The 19,504-nt window shown below is 31.1% G+C and overlaps 1 protein-coding gene across 1 annotated transcript; it reads left to right on the top strand.

The window, feature by feature from the left end:
* Positions 1–3,947: 3,947 nt before the first annotated feature.
* LOC146996067 (uncharacterized) lies at positions 3,948–15,810 on the top strand. Its single transcript, XM_085822877.1, has 3 exons — positions 3,948–4,099; positions 9,936–10,150; positions 15,576–15,810. The coding sequence occupies exons 2-3, from the start codon at positions 9,941–9,943 to the stop codon at positions 15,708–15,710; spliced, it is 345 nt and encodes a 114-aa protein (XP_085679003.1). The 5' UTR covers positions 3,948–4,099; positions 9,936–9,940; the 3' UTR covers positions 15,711–15,810.
* Positions 15,811–19,504: the final 3,694 nt, after the last annotated feature.

The raw sequence follows: 19,504 nt of genomic DNA, 5'->3' as shown, positions 1-19,504 counted from the left end.
GGCTGGAGTAGCGCGCTTCGCGCGCTGTTTCCAGCTCATGAGGAGAGCCAGTAGGCACATGACGGTAGGAAGTCTGACGTGGTAGGAGTTAAGAGAATGAGGTGAGGCAGAAGGGGGGGAGCAAGATGCCGCAAGCCTAGGAATTAGGCCAGACAAGAAGACGCGCCGCAGACGGAGCTGTGCAAGGTAAAGCAATAATGAGTTTTTAAGATAAGATACTGTGAAAGTATACTACATGACAGAACGAGTTTGTAAGAATACAAACTCTCAAAGGCATACATTTGCAAATATTGAGTTACAGTGACAAAAATGCAGTTTGGAAGATAAGAAATCAAATAGAAGTTTCGATGAAATAATAAGAAAGGTATTCATAAAAGATCTTTCCTGATGGCCTTCCATAGAGCTCCAGCACTTCTAATTTTAAAAATTAAGTCCTGACTACAACCAATGATTGCGAAAATAAAAGTCAAGTAACTTATTTAGTGATAATTAAATAAAACGCCTTACAAGGCTTTTATTATATATATATATGTGTGTGTACTTTACATTTAATTATAAGGACATATATGTATGTACTTTACATTTAATTATAATTTATTTGATATATATATATATATACATATTTACGTTTGGTAGTATTACCGATTGCAATAAAAAGGGAGGTGCACATCTAGATGTTATAACGGACCCGTATACAAAATTTCAACGTTCTATAACTAACCGTTTTTGAGTTATGCAAAATGCATACATACATATTTACACATCACGAAAAAAATCCTTTTCAAGTATCAACTTAGAATCATAATCATTAGTCATAAGTATCAGCTTAGAGTAAATGGGATTACATTTAACAATAAGTTTTTTTGAAAAAAAAAGTGAGTCTTTCATTGTGTTCCTACGTACAGGCGTCACCCCAAAAAATAATTTACATGCATTCCGTAATCGTCAAAAACGGATATTTCCGTTAAAATATGATACTCAAAAGTTTTCTCGATTACAATAATTACTACCATTTTATTTGATACAAGGAAGTAAAGAACCTATATTAACCTACATATTCTTATATAAACAATACCCAGGTGCAGTATATAAATATTTCAAATCAATAAAAGGTAAAAGCGCAGAATAGGCTGCATCAACAAAGTTCAGTAGGAGGAGCTGCGTGACGTCATTAAATGAGTGGGACTAAGCTTATGACGTCACAATGTAGTCTCGCATTTACACTAGGTGTACTTTCTATTTTCTCTTAAAAATATCAATAATAAATTGTTTATTATTGTAGATTAATATCAAATTCTTTACTTTTAATTTACATTTATAACATTTAAGCTTAGGCGTTACTGGTATAAGTATAATAAATTGTTTATATTTAAAATTACCATGATACAGTGAGCGAATTCTACCAATTATTAAAACGATAAACACCGTCGCAGTCTCTAATAGTTGTAGAGCTTCAATGTTTTCAAAGATTTTTATTAAATTATTATTATTTTTTTATTACTTTTTTTATTTATACAAATAAACTATTTTTTTTTAATTTAAATTCATATTGTGGAACATTTCAACTTTATCATTTTTACAAATTACCTTCTTGCTACGTAACGACATAATTCATTACATACCAATAATTAGACAATTTTCATTATTTCTAAAAATTTTAGACTTTACATTAATAAAAAAAGAATATTTTTTATTGCATATGAACATCATTACACAGCTTTCATATCAGTTTCTAAAATTCCTAAATCACGCCATATTCTGTGTAGGCATGCTAGAATTCTACGCATTAAATAAAAAAATCTAATTTCTCAGAATGAAAGAAAATAATATGATAAAATAAATACTACAAGCTTGGAACACTAAGCAATGCTTCACATACGCACACACACACATATTATCAATGAACTCACATTATCAAGTGCAATTACGATACCAAACACTACGTATTAAAATATGAGGTAAACGTTACTTCAAGGGTTAAAGTTTACAGTTTTGCTACTGTTGAGTCGATCGTAGGACTATCCATATATATCGTAAGTCGGAAAGCGTTATAAACATATCAAAAAACAAAAAATTAAAAATACAATTTAAATGAAAAATTATGTCTTAAATATAATTCTACACAAACGATATGTTAAAGATTGCACATAAATAAAGTTACATTACTCCGTGACATCACGCACAACCTCGTTTCCTCTTTTACACAACAATCAGTATTCGCTCGAAAAACATCAAAGAATTCCACAAACTCGGTGTCAATGTGTTCATTTATCTATTTTCACTTAAAGAAAAATCAAAGAAGTGCTCAAACTCGGCACTGGGCACCACATTGGCTTCGCCCATGGGCACATCGATCTATTTTCACTTAAAAAACATCCCAGAATTGCACAAACTCGGCATTGCGCACCACACTGGCTTTGCCCATGTGCACATCGACCTATTTTCACTTAAAAAAACATTCTAGAATTGCACAAACTCAGCATTGCGCACCACATTGGCTTTGCCCATGTGCACATCGACCTATTTTCCCTTAAAAAAGCATTCCAGAATTGCACAAACTCGGCATTGCGCACCACATTGGCTTTGCCCATGTGCACATCGACCTATTTTCACTTAAAAAAACATCCCAGAACTGCACAAACTCGGCCTCGCGCACAAACTCGACATTGCGCACCACATTCGCTTTGCCCATGTGCACATCGATCTATTTTCACTTAAAAAAACATCCCAGAATTGCACAAACTCGGCATCGCGCACAACCTCGGCATAGCACACCACATAGGCTTTGCCCATGTGAACATCGATCTATTTTACTTAAAAAAATCAGACATTAAATAAGTTCTCCATTGCTCATATACTCAGAAATTTGCTTTCACTTAAAGAAATCAGAGAATTGTAGAAACTGGCGCGGAACCAACTCCATTGATTCGAGTTGCAAAAAATGTGTCCAGAAAAATGATACAAAATAAAAATAAAGCTGCCAGAATAAAGCAACTACCAAACATCCAAACTGCCATATTAGAAAAGCACCCAATATTTTACTTAAGTCAATAATAATAAATGAAACTTACCTTCAGTGCTCTCCTTTTGCAGAATATATGGCTGTGATCTCACTGAGAAATGTACGCATCAGTTGGCTGGCGTCGGATTTCTTGTGTTTCCTTTTCCAAATATATTCCGCAAGATAGGAATCAAACTGTCCTTTTGCCTTACTAGAGCCACGGAAACTTCTTTTGATTGCTGCCCAAGTTCCTTCAATACTATTGGTATGCGCACCTGTTTCTGGATCTTTAAAACTCAAGCTATGATTGACTTTCAGGTGCTCATACCCTTCGAACTCGAGACAGTCGTACGCTTTCCTACATTTCAACTAAGTTAAAATATAATTTAAGTCTTCTTTAAATATGAAGCTATAGCATACTTATAACTTGTTTTGAAGAAGAGGCGTAACCAATATTACGTCATAAAAAGGCGTGTCCAAGCATAAGAGAAGTAAACACAGCATCGACTGATGCAGCCTATACTGCGATTTAGCCCAATAAAATCTCACTATGGCACGCTCAAGGGAAAAAAAAAAATCATCTAAATTTTCAACTTACAAACATAAATAGCAATAGTAAAAAGCGAATACAAAACAATGCTTCACGCTATCAAAATTGCTCATCTTCTTAAATATCAACAACTAAATAGTATTTCAACTAAAATACATAATGTAAACAAGAGTTTGCCCGATGCCCCAAAAAATTCAAAATTATCTATGAAAAATATGAGCGCATTGTGACACAACCGTATCATTCGTATTCGAACAGCAACCGCATCATTCGTATTCGCATAGAAACCGCATCATTCGTATTCGCATACAAACCGCATCATTCGTATTCGTATAGCAACCGCATTTTTCGTACTCGAACAAACCGCATCATACGACAGATGCGAATAACGAACAGACAGATGCGAGTAACGAAATGAATTTGTGAGTACCGAATCGGTACTTCGAGTCAACCGATGTACCCGTTACTCAGTGACGAATACATGCGGTTTGCTCCAGCTCTAGTGCAAAATAAGACATCCGTGTAATTTGTCCGTTCAAGGCCAGGTCGTAAGTAATCTTTATTTATTGTGAAAAAACATTAAACTAGTTATCTTCTAATTTATTAAGTTTCTTTACCTCTCTTTCGCAAATGTAACATAGTATTTTCTGTTTAATCTTAATCTTATGATTCATGATAAATAATTATAAGTCATTATGTTTGCATATTATATTTATTCTATAATCGACTTGTATTGTACTGTTTATAAGTAAATAATTACCAATATTACAGTTGTGATATTTTATAACTATAATAATTGTAATCTTAACTTTATTCATATACATTTTAGAGCTGAAATCTTTTTGTAAATTATTAGCCTAGTTTAAGGGAGGGGGGGGGGAAATGTTAAGCTAGTATTATTTCATATCCTCTAAACTCATTAACCAGTTTATTATTTCATTTTCTGATTTATTAACTTATATAGACTGTTGAAACAAAGACTAAATTGGGTTGGCTTTGCTAAAAGCATTTACATTTTTTTCAAAGTAGTTGTTACTTCATCTTGATAGGAAACTCTAAATATTTGTAATCAGTCTCACTTTGCATGTATTCATCATTAGATAAGACTGAAATCATTATCGAAATTCTCAATTTGTAAACTCTCTTTCTCCATCATTCATATGAGTTGCTGAGTTAGCATAGTAGGATTTATTATTTAAATTTTGTCAGCAGCACTTTAGTGCAAAAAAATTACAGTGCTAAATTAATTTGTGGCATCTAGAAATACTGAATATGGAAGAAAAATAAAGAGGATAGTAACTCTGTATAGTAGAATTCAAGGAAAACATTTGCCAGACAAAAATGCTTTCTACAATAAAGATTTTTTTTTTTCTTACTGGACTTTAAGGAAATGCAGTTACTTACTGGACTTTAAGGAAATGAATGTAGTTTGATATCTAACTTGATTGACTTGGGCATTTTGTTTATTATTTTAAATTACTTTTATATCATTAATGAGTAATATTCTTAAGTGGAAATTTTTTCATTGAAATAAATGGTTAATCTTCAGATTATGGTAATTTGGCGACCAACCCTGCTACAGCAACCTGCTAGTTTTGTTTTGGACGCCATTTTGTTTTCACGAAGTAAAGGCATGTTTTTTTTCACTCAGCATTTTTTCCAACAATCTGCTAGCCGAATTACACTTGTGCTAGAACTTTTATGGAACAAAAGTGCTTAATCATGACGAAGATTAGGTGCGAAATTAGGTGAAAGTGCAGAATCTCCCACTGCTTGCCGCGTTTTCAAGAATTGCTCATACCCGCTATCATCCATGTACACGTCGACCTATTTTCACTTAAAAAAACATCCCAGAATTGCACAAAAATGCATTGCACACACTCTTGACTTTATCCATGTACACTGCTAAAGTCCTAGCTAGTAACCTTAATCGCCTTACCAAAATGTTGCCAAACTACCTGTTACCATATTCCAAAGATCAGCCAAATAAATTGCTGCAGTTTTGGACTTAAAAAACTTGTTCTTATAAACTTCTTCTGCTAGGCAAAACATTTCATTAAGTGAAAACTTGGCTATCTTTTAACAATTATATTTTACTGGGATGATGATTATCTAAAATTTTTTGTTTATATGTTTGCTTTGATGCTTATTTTTGAATTTTTGCATACTGGTTTGATAATTCTTATATATGTTATGTGTGTGTATATATGCATAAGTTTGGTATTTTTATCCGTACTTTTTGATTAACTGCACTCCCATCCAAAAAGTTGCCAACTAATATTATAACAAAGGCCATTTTTAAATGGCAACACATTGAGAATTCCATAAAAGAGTAATGAATCAATAAAATTAAAAAAGTAAGAAGCTGTCATGGTTGATCTTTACATTACGGTAACTTGGCGAAAATTTGGCGACCAACTCCCCTACAGCAACCCTCTATTTTTTTTTCCCCGCTGCCATTTTGTCTTCACGAAGTAAAGACATGTTTCTTTTCTTCTTATCTACTGAACACTTCTTCCAACAATCTACTAGCCGAATTACACTTATGCTAGAAATTTTATCAAACAAAACTGCTTAATCATGACAAATATTCACTGCAAAATTGGGGGAAAGTGCACAATACCATACTCCTTACGCGTTTTTCAAAATAACACATACACATAAACCATGTACACGGCGACTTATTTTTACTTAAAAAAACATCCCAGAATTGCACAAAAATGGCATTGCGCACACTCTTCACTATATCCATGTACACTGCTTTTTTCTCATAAATTCGAAAAATTTCACGAAAATACATGACAATTTTCTCAATCTTTAAACCCGGTAAAAAGAACATATATGAAATTACCTGATCGCGAAAAAGTATTTACCCTTTACAAATATGAACATTTCCACATATAAAATAAATAAAATATCCAAAAACTTTTACCTCTAAATCATCTATTACATTATACACGTCACCAACGAATTCATACATAAAGCATTACAAATATTTAGTATCAAATATTTAAATTATTTCCATGCACGTTTATTTCAACTCAAACGTAAACCAAATTCCTACAAGCATAAAATTCACAAAATAACTATCATTTCATTAAAATATCACTGAACCATGTACACGTCGACTTATTTTTACTTAAAAAAAACATCCCAGAATTGCACAAAAATGGCATTGCGCACACTCTTCACTATATCCATGTACACTGCTTTTATCTCATAAATTAAAAAAATTTCACGAAAATACATGACAATTTTCTCAATCTTTAAACCCGGTAAAAAGAACATATATGAAATTACATGATCGCGAAAAAGTATTTACCCTTTACAAATATGAACATTTCCACATATAAAATAAATAAAATATCCAAAAACTTTTACCTCTAAATTATCTATTACATTATACACGTCACCAACGAATTCATACATGAAGCATTACAAATATTTATTATCAAATATTTAAATTATTTCCATGCACATTTATTTCAACTTAAACATACACCAAATTCCTACAAGTATAAAATTCACAAAATAACTATCATTTCATTAAAATATAATTAAATTCAAAAACACCACTTAAAATATACATGAGCACATACATTCAATTAATAAAAATTACCTTACAATCCTAATTACTTTAAACTAAATCATTGCTAATAACAATTTTCCCAATAATACCAAATTCCTTTCCACCTTACATTTCCAACAATGCATAAAAATAATTAAAAATACTAACTTACCTAATCTCCTTCAGAATCTTCATTACGTGGCGGATACACTTTTCTTCATTCTCTTTCAGAATCTTTAAAATCATACTTATCTTTCAAAGCAAGATACCACGTAAAATAAATAACATAATAAAACATGTTTATTTCTCTCTCACACAACCTTAAAAAACATTTCTTACTATCCTTTTCAATACCACTAAATACCCATTTCGAATTCACTTTACTTACGGCCATGGGATCCAAAAATTCACAAACACTATTTCACACAACACAGAATAAAGCCAAATACAAAATTCCCAGATTTTTCCCCATTAAAGAACAGTAATTCGTCCATTAAAATCACATGACATATCCCATGATCTCTCATTTCCCTCACCCAAAATAATACGTAATCAGAACTAAATACTACTCACATTCTTAACAAAGTCTAACTAACCTAATCTTCTTCCGAATCTTCCTTACATGGTGGATACACTTTTATTATGGATTCAATAAAATTACTGAACGATTTTTTTTTCCGAATTTTTCCTCCAAACTTCCTCTGCTAAATAAAAAGCAAAATTCCCCTTCTCGCAATGCCTAGGAATGGCGCTTTTTATACCATTCCAGGTGCCCTCTATTGTGTTCGTATGCGCACCACTTTCCGGATCTTTAAAATAATACTTATGGTTTACAGCAAGATGCTTAAACCCTTCATCCTCCAAACATTGATATGATTTCCAACAATCTGAAATAATTATACTACCCGGTAATATATATTCTTTTATAAAACTCAATAAACAATCTTTACTTCTATCTCGCACAACCTTAAAAAAACATTTATTACTACCCCTTTCAATCCCACCAAACACCCATTTTCCTTCCACTCTCCTACCTCTCTCATACTTAACGCTTCCCAAACTTACTCTCATCAATTTCCACAATCACATTCATACCACCAAGCATACCCATATCATTTTCGCAAAATTCCACGCACACTTCCCTACAAAAAGAATTCCAATCAGCTTCAGTCCTACTACTAATTTCTAAATCCGAAATCCAATAGTCAACTGGCAATCTATTCACCCAATAATAAGAAATCAATAAAATCTCACCCATACTCAAACGACTTTCAGCAAACCACGTACCCTTCCTTATACTCCGTTTCACAAAATGTGCATTTTCACCTGATTTCTTGCACCGCCATTCAAACTTATCACTAATATCCTTCCTTTCACACAATCTCATTTCATTCCCACATTTTGGACATTCATACTTATCCGCAATTAAACCTACACTCATGCACGATTCAACCACTTCTTTTGAATTATCACACAAACGTATTAAAAATTTCGAATTTACTTTAGACAGCGCCATACAATCCCAAAATTATTCAACCCTACTTCACACAACACACAATGAAGCTTAATACAAAATAATATACATCCACAGATACTTCTCCAAATTTCCCCCTTTTCCGATTAAAGAACCGTAATTCGTCCATTAATATCACATGACATATCCCATGATCTCTCATTTCCCCCACACAAAATAATGCGTAATCGGAACTCAGTACTCCTCACATTATTACCAAAGTCCCAGGTAGTAACCTTTATCGCCTCCAAAATGTCGCCAAACTACCAGTTACCGTAATGTAAAGATCAAGTGCTGTCATAAAACACATTTCTCAACAAATTGTAATAAATCTGCAAAAAAAAAAAAAAAAAAGTAATTTTTTTCCACTGTTCTTCCCGTGTGCACAGTGATCTGTTTTTACTTAACCCGCAATGGGACAATTCCCCCCCCCCAATTTATATTTTTACTAAAAAAAGAAGAAATGCCATACGTGACTGTTATAGTATTTCCATTACCTTTCAGGGTTGAGTTCATAAAGGCATGGTTAAAAGGAATTTTTCCTTTCTAAGGAATTTGACTGTGAATGTAATTAAAAAATAATGTGTATTTACACATTTTATAGTTTTCTTTTGAATACTGATTATATGCAAGGCCTTAAATTAAGCCATATGTTAAAAAATACACTTAAAATTAAGCATGTTAAATTAATTTCATGCAAAATTAGAGTTTCTGCTTTCAATACAAGCAATAAACTGTTCAATCATTATATTTAACGTGAAATGTGGAAAATGATACCTTGGAGTGAAAACTGTCCAGTGTGGTTACTAATGTGGCAAAAGGGAGCTAATGCTGAAGGGTTAAACATCAAAGAACTGCACAGACTTTACATTATGTGTGCTGTTTTTTCCCTATATACTCTGCTTTCACTTAAAAACCATTGGAGAATTGCAAAAATTTGGCATCCAGCATTCTAACACTTTGCTTGCAATTTTTCACTTGGCAGTTCCATAAAATTCTATTGTATAAAAAATACAATGTGAATTTTTGCAGCCATTAACAATGCTTTTTTTTTCAATGTTTTGTATTTTAAGTACAGGAGTAAGTAAGTTATTCATATTTTATAACTTTGAATTTATTATGAATTGTCAAGGGAATTTAAAATATTACTAAACAGCATTTGAAATAATTTTTTACTTAAAATAAATGTAGTAAAGTTTTAAAATATATTTGTATCTGATTTTGTACTTATAATAGATTCTTGCAGTCTGTAGTATTCAGTCAGTGTCTTTGTTGTGAGAGTAATTATTTTTATTACTTTCAGGTAAAATGACTGGTGTTAATCCATATAATTCACCCTTTCACTCTCCTATTGGAGATATTTTAGGAATGTTTGGAAATTGTCAGCATATCAAAAAATGTCGAGAGTTGGAATTGAATGTTCTTGACTGTACAGATGTGTATGGTCATAAAGGATTAGCAAAACAATGCAGAGAACCTTATGAAGACTTGTATGAATGTGTTTATGGAGAGAAGCAGGTAATATGCAAGCTTATTTTATTTCAAATACCATATAAGTTAACTTAAAATTTCTCCCCTTATGTTTAAGTTGTATATACTTGCTGTATTAATTTATTTATTACGACATGTACACTGCACAAAAAAGAAAAAATCTGATGTGTACACCACATGACTTCCTTGTACAGAATAATAAATTATACGCATTTTTTCTTGCATTTCATTTAAACATATTGGATTGAATTAAATCTACTTCACCGACAACGCATAAACCACAATAAAATAAATGCATTCTTTCAAATTCACTCTATTTGTTTACCATAGCGACACTCTGGCGCTAGGTTCACTTAACACAACAGTATTATATTTTGTTCATATTATAACTCAGAATGCACAAAATTTTATATCATTTAAAGAATTATCTAATCGTTGCCACATGTTCTATTCAAATACTATAATAAAGCTAGAATGATGTATAAAAGAAATTAAGCAAACAAAACAAAAAAGAAACAGTTTTTCACAGACGACCGAGTATTTCTCCTTCAATTAATTCCATTCTCACTTCGCGACAAGGCAAAAATACATAAAACCTCAAAATATCTGTATTAAAATTTACGAAGTAAATCTTAAACACTTATGTCCTCGAAAAAATTCCAGAAAGGATTAAGCATGATCTAATTCGCAATAATAAATGAAGGCGTTATCTTTGTTGTTGCGAAGTGAAGTTTCTCTAGATTGGCAACAAATCCACTATCCTGCTGTTTCAAATGTAAACAAGCACTGGCCACCATCAAAAAAATTATTAGGCTTAGCGGCACTTAAACAACTTTAAAATTGTTGATAATTCTAAAAATATTGCATAGAGATTTACTAAAGGCATAAAAACCTTAACCGGAAGATAAGAAGCCCATAATTCAATCATTTTAAAGCAAAAAATGTACAATTTACAAACATATAAGAGTAAAGAAACTGAGATTACCAAGCCGGGTAACAGAGTGGATATATATATAAGTATATTTATATACGTTTGGTGCGGCCGATTGCAACCAAAGTACGAGGTGCACATCTACATGTTATAGCAATCCCATACAAAAAATTTCAACGTTCTGAGACTACTCGTTTTTGAGTTATGCAAGATACGTACGTACAGACGCCACGAAAAATTGTCTTCAGAATTCATTTTAAAGCAGTTTTATAATTTTTCTGGAGGAAAAGAGTCTTTTATTCTGTCCTTATGTACAGATATCAAGCAAAAACATCATTAAATTGCATTCGATAGTGGTCAAAATGGATATTTTCGTTGAAATATGTTGCCTGAAACTTTTTGTGATTACAATACTTCCTTTTTACTTCATACAAGGAAGTAAAAATGGGATAGTTCTATATCTCCTGTTCTACTGCACTGATTGATGAAATTCAATTTGTATTTTTAATATATCGAAAGTATGATTTAGGATATGTACAGTACAGTCGTCTTTAATCCGGACTCGTCGGGACTTCGGCGATTCCGGATTAGGGGTTTTTCCAGATTATAGATCATCAATTTAAATTAGTAAGATGGCATGCAGAAATTATAAAATTAAAGATATGAAACTCTAATTTATGAAATAAAGAGCAAGGCTGATCTTTGGAATATGGTAACAGGTAGTTTGGCGACATTTTGGAGGCGATAAAGGTTACTACATAGGACTTTGGTAATAATGTGAGAAGCACTCAGTTCTGATTACGCATTATTTTGTGTGAGGGAAATGAGAGATCATGAGATATGTCATGTGACATTAATGGACGAATTACAGTTCTTTAATCAGAAAAGGGGGTAAATTTGGAAAAATTATTTTGTATTAAGCTTCATTGTGTGTTGTGTGAAATAGTGTTGATTAATTTTCGGATTGCATGGCGCTATGTAAAGTGAATTCTAAATTTTTAATACGTAATAATTAATAATAAGTTGACAACTGGATTTCGGATTTAGAAATTAGGATCCAGTACTGCAGCCGATTGGAACTCTTTCTGTAGGGAAGTGTGCGTGCCACGTAATGAAGATTCTGAAGAAGATTAGGTTAGTATTTTTAATCATTTGAGGATATTATTTTTATGCATTGTTCTAAATGTAAGGAGTACATAAATTAAAATGGTATTATTGGAAAATTGTTATTAGCAATGATTTAGTTTAAAGTAATTAGGATTGTAATCTAATTTTTATTAATTTAATGTATGTGCTTATTTATATTTTAAGTAGTGTTTTTTAATTTAATTATATTTTAATTTAACGATCGTGATTTTGTGAGTTATATGTTTGTAGTATTTTGGAATACGTTGAGTATTTTCATGCATTTTCATGAAATTTTTCTAATTAATGACAAAAAAGCAGTGTACATGGATATAGTGAAGAGTGTGCGCATTTACATTTTTGTGCAATTCTGGGATGTTTTTTTAAGTAAAAATAAGTCGACGTGTACATGGTTTAGTGATATTTTAATTAAATGATAGTTATTTTGTGAATTTTATGTTTGTAGGAATTTGGTATATGTTTCAGTTGAAGTAAACGTGTATGGAAATAATTTAAATATTTGACACTAAGTATTTGTAACTATTTTTAATGTTTGCGTATAAATTCGTTGGTGACGTTTATAATATAATAGATAATTTAGAGGTAAAAGCTTTTGGATATTTTATTTATTTTATAAGTGGAAATGTTCATCCTTGGAAAGGGTATATACTTTTTCGCGATCAGGTAATTTCATATGTGCTTTTTACCCAGTTTAAAGATTAAGAAAATTTTCCTGCATTTTCGTGCAAATTTTTGTGATTTATGAGAAAATAGCAGTGTAGATGGATAAAGTTAAGAGTGTGTGCAATGCCATTTTTGTGCAATTCTGGGATGTTTTTTTAAGTAAAAATAAGTCTCCGTGTAAATGGTTTATGTGTATGTGCTATTCTGAAAAACGAGCAAGGAGTTTGCGATTGTGCACTTTTTCCCAATTTTACAGTGAATATTTGTCATGATTAAGCACTTTTGTTACATAAAATTTCTAACATAAGTGTAATTCCGCTAGTAGATTGTTGGAAAATGTGTTGAGTATATAAAAAGAAAAGAAATATGTCTTTACTTCTTGAGGACAAAATGGCGGCGAAAAAAAAAGTAAAGGGTTGCTGTAGCAGAGTTGGTCGCCAAAAAATCGCCAATTTACCATAATCCAGAGATCAACCAAGAGCAATTATGATCTAAAGGGTATCAAAATTTACTAAAAAAAGTTTAATATTTATTTGTTTACTTTATTAAACATTTCTTTCAATGTATGTTGTTTAAGTTGCTTCATTTTATGTGCTAATACTTTCTCTTTAATTCTATAAACAGACATAATTTCTTGTTCAGTTACAAAGTTCCGCTGTTCAAGTCCTGTAATTGCTGTGCCGAGAATAGCGACTAACTTTTCAATCGAAAATTTTTCGTTTTCAGTAACCTCTCTGTCACTTTCTTCATGCCTTTATCCATTTTTTACAGCAATTCCACTTTTTGTTTGATGGACATCAAAACATGCTTTCGCTTTGGAGATCCTTTGGCAGCTTCAAAATCGGAAACACTTTTTGACGTAATCGAAAGGTCAAGCTTACTTTTTATAAAATTGCTCTAATATTCTGCGAAAAATAATAAGCTAGATCCAATTAAAAGATTTAGGAATAACGCAATCTGCAACATTAACTGAAATAGATAATTAGATAATTTTAGCCTAGCTTATACCGTCGGTTATACATTAAACGCATATGCGTAAACGCTACGCAGAAAGTTTGTAGCTTTGAGGTCCGTATTATGGACGTCTGGATTAAAGACTTTGTACTGTATTAGATTTATACATATAGCATTGTTGTAATACAGTCAAAAGTCGTTACTTTGGACACCCATAATCTGGACCTCAAAGCTACAAACTTTCTGCGCATGCGTCGCTTTGACGCATGCGCATAAGATCTTTATGGCTGCGAATATGCGTGTGCGCATGCCCAAAATACCTTTATGCATGCGTGTTTAATGTATTAGTTAATGGTAAGTTTTTTTTTTTTTTTTTTTTTTTTCTCTTTAAAAGTGATTGAATTAAGGTGATTTTAATTTTCCAGATAAGGTTTTTATGCCTTTAATTAATCTGAGCGTAATAGCTATAGAATTATCAACAATTTAAAAGTTTAAGTGGTGAGTTAAGCCTAAGAAACCGCCATTTGTTTACATTTGAAACTCGGTAGAATAGTGTCTGCATCTTCAGAGTCTTTTTCCCAAGTGGGGTCAAAAGTAAACAAGTTTCGTGTACCAAAAATCTGTCTTCTTGCCCGCTGGTCGAATTGCTTGTTTTTGTGTGGAAACTCTAATTTTAATTGTAAGAATTTTTTTAACAGCTTTAACTGTATTTGGTATTTTATGGTTTTCTGTATTTTACAATTTTTAATGATAATATTTTGAGTTTTTATGTAGTTTTCCTTTGTAACAAAGTGAGAACTGAATTAATTGAAAGAGAAATATATCTCTAATGAATTTAGAAGAAATAAGTTTTAAATGAAATGCATCAAAAAATGTGTGTAATTTAATAGGCTATATAAGGAAGTCATGTGGCGTCCACGTCAGATTTTTTTAACTGTATGTGGTGTTTTAAGTTTTTCTACATTTTACAATTTTTAATGGATACGTTTCGAATTTCCGTGTTTTGTTTTTTACCCCCTTGCTGTGAAATGAGAACTTAATTGATTAAATGAGAAATATATCTCTAATGAAATTCTAGGAAATACGTTTAAATGAAGTGCAGCAAAAAAATGTATTTAATTTAATAGGCCACACAAGGATGTTATGTGGTTTTATAATCATTTAAATTTAAATATTTTAAATTTTATAATGATTAATTTTTTTCAGGGTTTAATATAAAACTGTCAGTAATTGGTCTAAGACAATCTTTTATAAATATATAGATAATTTCTGACTATCTTCATCCCCACTGAAAAGACACAGACTCATTGGCCACTTTGGAAAACATTCACCAACTCGTTAGCAAGTCATTTTTCTTGAAGCTAATACACGAAAGCCAATTCCAAAATGTCATCACACTAGAATTACATACAAGGGCAATCAATCAGTATTATTTAAAATACGAGAAACATTGATAGTAAAACACTTAATTTTTCAAGAAATTCCTTTTTCCACTGTTGTTTTTTCCCATATATACACAGCGATCTGTTTTCATGTAAAAAGCATTTCACAGAATTACATAAACTCGGCTTTGTACAACTTTTGCATTACCTGGGTTGCATTATATTTCATTTATGGCAACGTTGTGAGTTGACACATAGCTATCTTAGCGAAGTACCATTTTGCCTCATAAATACATTTTTGCAACTTTTCTACAGGACTGCAGAAAGTATCATTATGTATTACTAAATGCTATTAATATTTTTCATTTTATTACAGAAAGCCCGAGTACAGGCAATGAGGAAGGAACGTCTTCGGCAATATATGGCTGGTGAGAGATCTAAAAAGAATTTGTATGCTGAAACTCCTAAATTAGATGGATTTTTTGAGACTTATTTGAGAAACATTGATTAGTCAAGCTGTACTTGATATATTTCATATGCATTGTTTCAGTAGATCAGTAGATTGTTTCTGTAGATCATTAATATTCAATAAATGAAGCAAATAAACTTTATTCAGTTTTTATTGTGTAGTGGTTATCAGAATAAGAGAAAGGAAATTTTTTAATGAAAGCGAATCAAACTTACTATCAAATTCTATTTTTGGCTTGTAGAAGGAAATTGTTTGTGTGTTACATCATGATTTCTAACTAAAAACTCTTGTAGCATTTTAGATAAATATATGATTCCAAAAATTATGTGTATAACATACATTATTTTTAGAAGAGGAGAGTAAAGACGAAGGAAATGAATATGCAAAATTATTATTTATAAAATAATTTTTGAACAATGTTCATAAATTTGTTATTAAGCTTGTAGAAAAAGCAGTCTAAGAAGTACTCAATAGAAATTTGAAATAAAATTCAAAATCTTTTCAGGAGTGAATAAATTGTTTTTACTCCTTTTTTTTTTAAAAAAAAATTTTAATCAATATCTCTAATAATTTGCCACTTTAGTTCGATGTAAGTCCTGTTTCAGTTTTATCTTTTGCTATGGTCAAAAGAGGTCATGCTTAATTTTGTAGTTACCTATCAAAAAAGAGTTCAAGTCCTTTCTCTGATCTGCATTCATAATGTCATATAAAATTAATATGTAATTTTTATTGATTTGTTTATGTGATTTAATCATAAAATTTATTAATTAAAAAACTTAATGAGCAAAGAAAGCAAAATAAGAATAATCACTAAATTTTGACATTTATTCAGTTTCTTCCTGTAAATAGATGTCAGAACTAATATTTAGATATAGGAATTGAAACCAGTAATGAATTTATTTCTTTTCATTTGACTCTTTTGACAGTGAATTCAGTATATGGTAATAAGTCATTTTAAGCAAGAAACGAGCATGCATTGCTGCTAATGAAATAGAACAACTGTAAGGAGATGTTTTGTTGAAGTGCAGAGAGAGTTTGGCCTGTTGAGGAGTAGTACACAAGTTTGAAGTCTTGAAATAAAGATAAATTTTTATTGTGTATTATGCCTGATTGAAGTTTTTGATGAATGCAGTAAGAATATTTAATGTGCTAAAGACAACAAAAGATCAGCACCAGCAATAATAGTGACTTCTGCATATCACTAAATCAGATCTTATAAAAAGTTCATAAACATTTTCGTCTTTGACATCTGTCATTTTTGACCATCTGTCAAAGTTTCCAAACCAAAAGTTATGGATTACATAGACTTTCTTCCTCTTGATCTAATATGACTGCTAATTATAGATAATTTCATAATTTATATTCTGTTTATCATTCATATTTTATTTTCTTTTGGCTTAAACTTTGCAAAATCTTTGATGTACATGCTGCCAAATTTTCTTTTATAGTCGATCAGACCCAGTGGTTTATTATGTGTGAAAGCACCTTTGCTTTTGCAATCCCAAATCTATTGCAGAATCAGTTACTAAATATAATTATGTAGTTTCTCATCTTCCTCCAGATATCATCACTAATTTGGAATTTACTTATGAAACCAGACCCTACTGGCTGTATGTGAAAATATTATTTCAGATTAAAATTCTGACATAACTAAGATGGAAATATGCTTCTGTAATCTATTTAAAAAGGCAGTATTTGATAACCTTCCACATGGCAGGCAATTTTAAAATTAGTTCTGTACTGTTATGTAATGTTTATTAAATTGTTTTATGCATTATTTTACCATACTGTTTATTTTCATGGTGAATATATAATCAGTATAGAGAATGTGAGTTAAATATATTTTAAGAATAGAAGTGGTAACCAGATCTAACTGAGTAAATATGACAATATTCTAAAGTATTCATATTCACTCTATATTATAAACTCAAAATGGTGTGAACGCCACAAAATTTACTCTGTTCCTAAGTAATAAAGCAGAACAGATATATTAGAGTATATTTTGTAGATGTGAAATCTGTTTTTAATGTCTACACTTAATTGTGTAGGCTGAATGCCAAGAAAACAATAACTATACAGCTATACTTTTTTAAACCCCAATAGTTTGACAGCTTGGTGTGTCACCTTTTTTTCAAAGGCCCAGAAGGGCTGTAAGTTTCGAAATGGCATTTTGCATCTAATTACTTTGAATGTCCAATGCATGAATTTTTGATTAGCAATTTGATAACTTAACAATTTCAAAGCAAGCAGTGGCCATACCGTAGAGAATGAAAAATTTTTTATCTCCACTGCGCAAGACTGTCTATCAGAAATTCTAAAGAAATGCTGTTTTTAAATATTTTTAGCCTAATGTGGCATTAGCCCAAATGCTCTCCAAATGTGTTATGTGTTTGTAAATGAAAAAAATTCTCATTTGTTTGTTTAATTATTTATATACAGTACAAAGTCCATAATCCGGACTCGTCGGGACATTAGCGATTCCGGATTAGGGGTTTTTCCGGATTACAGATCATCAATTTAAATCTGGTAAGATGGCCTGCAGAAATTATATAGTTAAAAATGTTAAACTGTAATTTATAAGATAAAGAGCAATTATGATCTAAAGGGTATCAAAATTTACAAAAAAGAAAAAAAGCTTAATATTTATTTGTTTACTTTATTAAAGATTTCTTTCAGTGTAAGTTGTTTAAGTTGCTTCATTTTTTGTGCTAATACCTTTCTCTTCAATTCTATAAACAGACACAATTTCTTGTTCAGGACCTGAAATTGCTGTGTGGAGCATACCGACTATTGTAGATCCTTTGGCAGCTCCAGAATTGGAAACTCTTTTTGACATAATTGAAAGTTCAAGCTTAATTTTCATAACATTGCTCTAACAGTCTGCAAAAAATAATAAGCCGGATCCAATTAGAAGATTAAGGAACAGCGCAATCTGCAACATTAATTGAAATGCCTTAGAATTAGTAAAAATAATTTTAGTTTAGCTTATACCGTCCGCTATACATTAAACATGCATGCATAAAGCATACAAAAAAAGTTTGTGGCTTTGAGGTCCAGATTGTAGATCATTCCGGATAATGGACGTCTGGATTACGGACTTTGTACTGTAGTAAGTTAGCTATGTATTTCCATATTTGGAAAGTAGTCTGTATAAGGTATGCCTGGCTTTACATGTTGATTTATAATCATTTTGGAAAACAAAATTCATAATCAAAAGTCAGTTTACATGTATAATCATTGACAAATTAGTCTGCATATCTTGCACAGTTACCAAATGAAAATTTCTCTATTTGATTTAGAAAACAAAAAAATTAATAAAATTTCCACAAACATTTAAACAATAGTTTTGTTTTAAATATTATTGCTTAATTATTCCAATGAAATATATACCATGGAAAGAAAGTAAAAATTACAAATTACACACACAAAAAAAATCATGGACAGAAGTTGAAAACTTAAATGACAAACAGATCTCTGGTAATACAGTACAAAGTCCATAATCCGGACTCGGGACTTCGGCTATTCCGGATTAGGGGTTTTTCCATATTACAGATCTTCAATTTAAATCTGGCAAGATGGCAAGCAGAAATTATACAATTAAAAATATGAAACCATAATTTATGAAATAAAGAGCAATTATGATCTAAACGGTATCAAAATTTACAAAAAAAAAAAAAAAAAAAAAAAAGCTTAGTATTTATTTGTTTATTTATTAAACATTTCTGTCAATGTAAGTTGTTTAAGTTGCTTCGTTTTTTGTGCTAATACTTTCTCTTTACTTCTATAAACAAATAAAGACATAATTTCTTGTCACCTACAAAGTTCCACTGTTCAAG

The sequence above is a fragment of the Stegodyphus dumicola genome, chromosome 8 (assembly GCF_044657685.1).
Source record: "Stegodyphus dumicola isolate Sdum_Otavi_A_Nest chromosome 8, ASM4465768v1".
NCBI classification, from domain to species: Eukaryota; Metazoa; Arthropoda; class Arachnida; order Araneae; family Eresidae; genus Stegodyphus; species Stegodyphus dumicola.
This window is presented reverse-complemented; position numbering and strand designations above follow the sequence as displayed.

Bases quoted from the DNA above. Each gene is read 5' to 3' on its own strand.
- LOC146996067 (XM_085822877.1), top strand. From the start codon at position 9,941: ATGACTGGTGTTAATCCATATAATTCACCCTTTCACTCTCCTATTGGA. The intron at 10,151-15,575 runs GTAATATGCAAG...ATTTTATTACAG, and splicing joins GTGTTTATGGAGAGAAGCAG to AAAGCCCGAGTACAGGCAAT.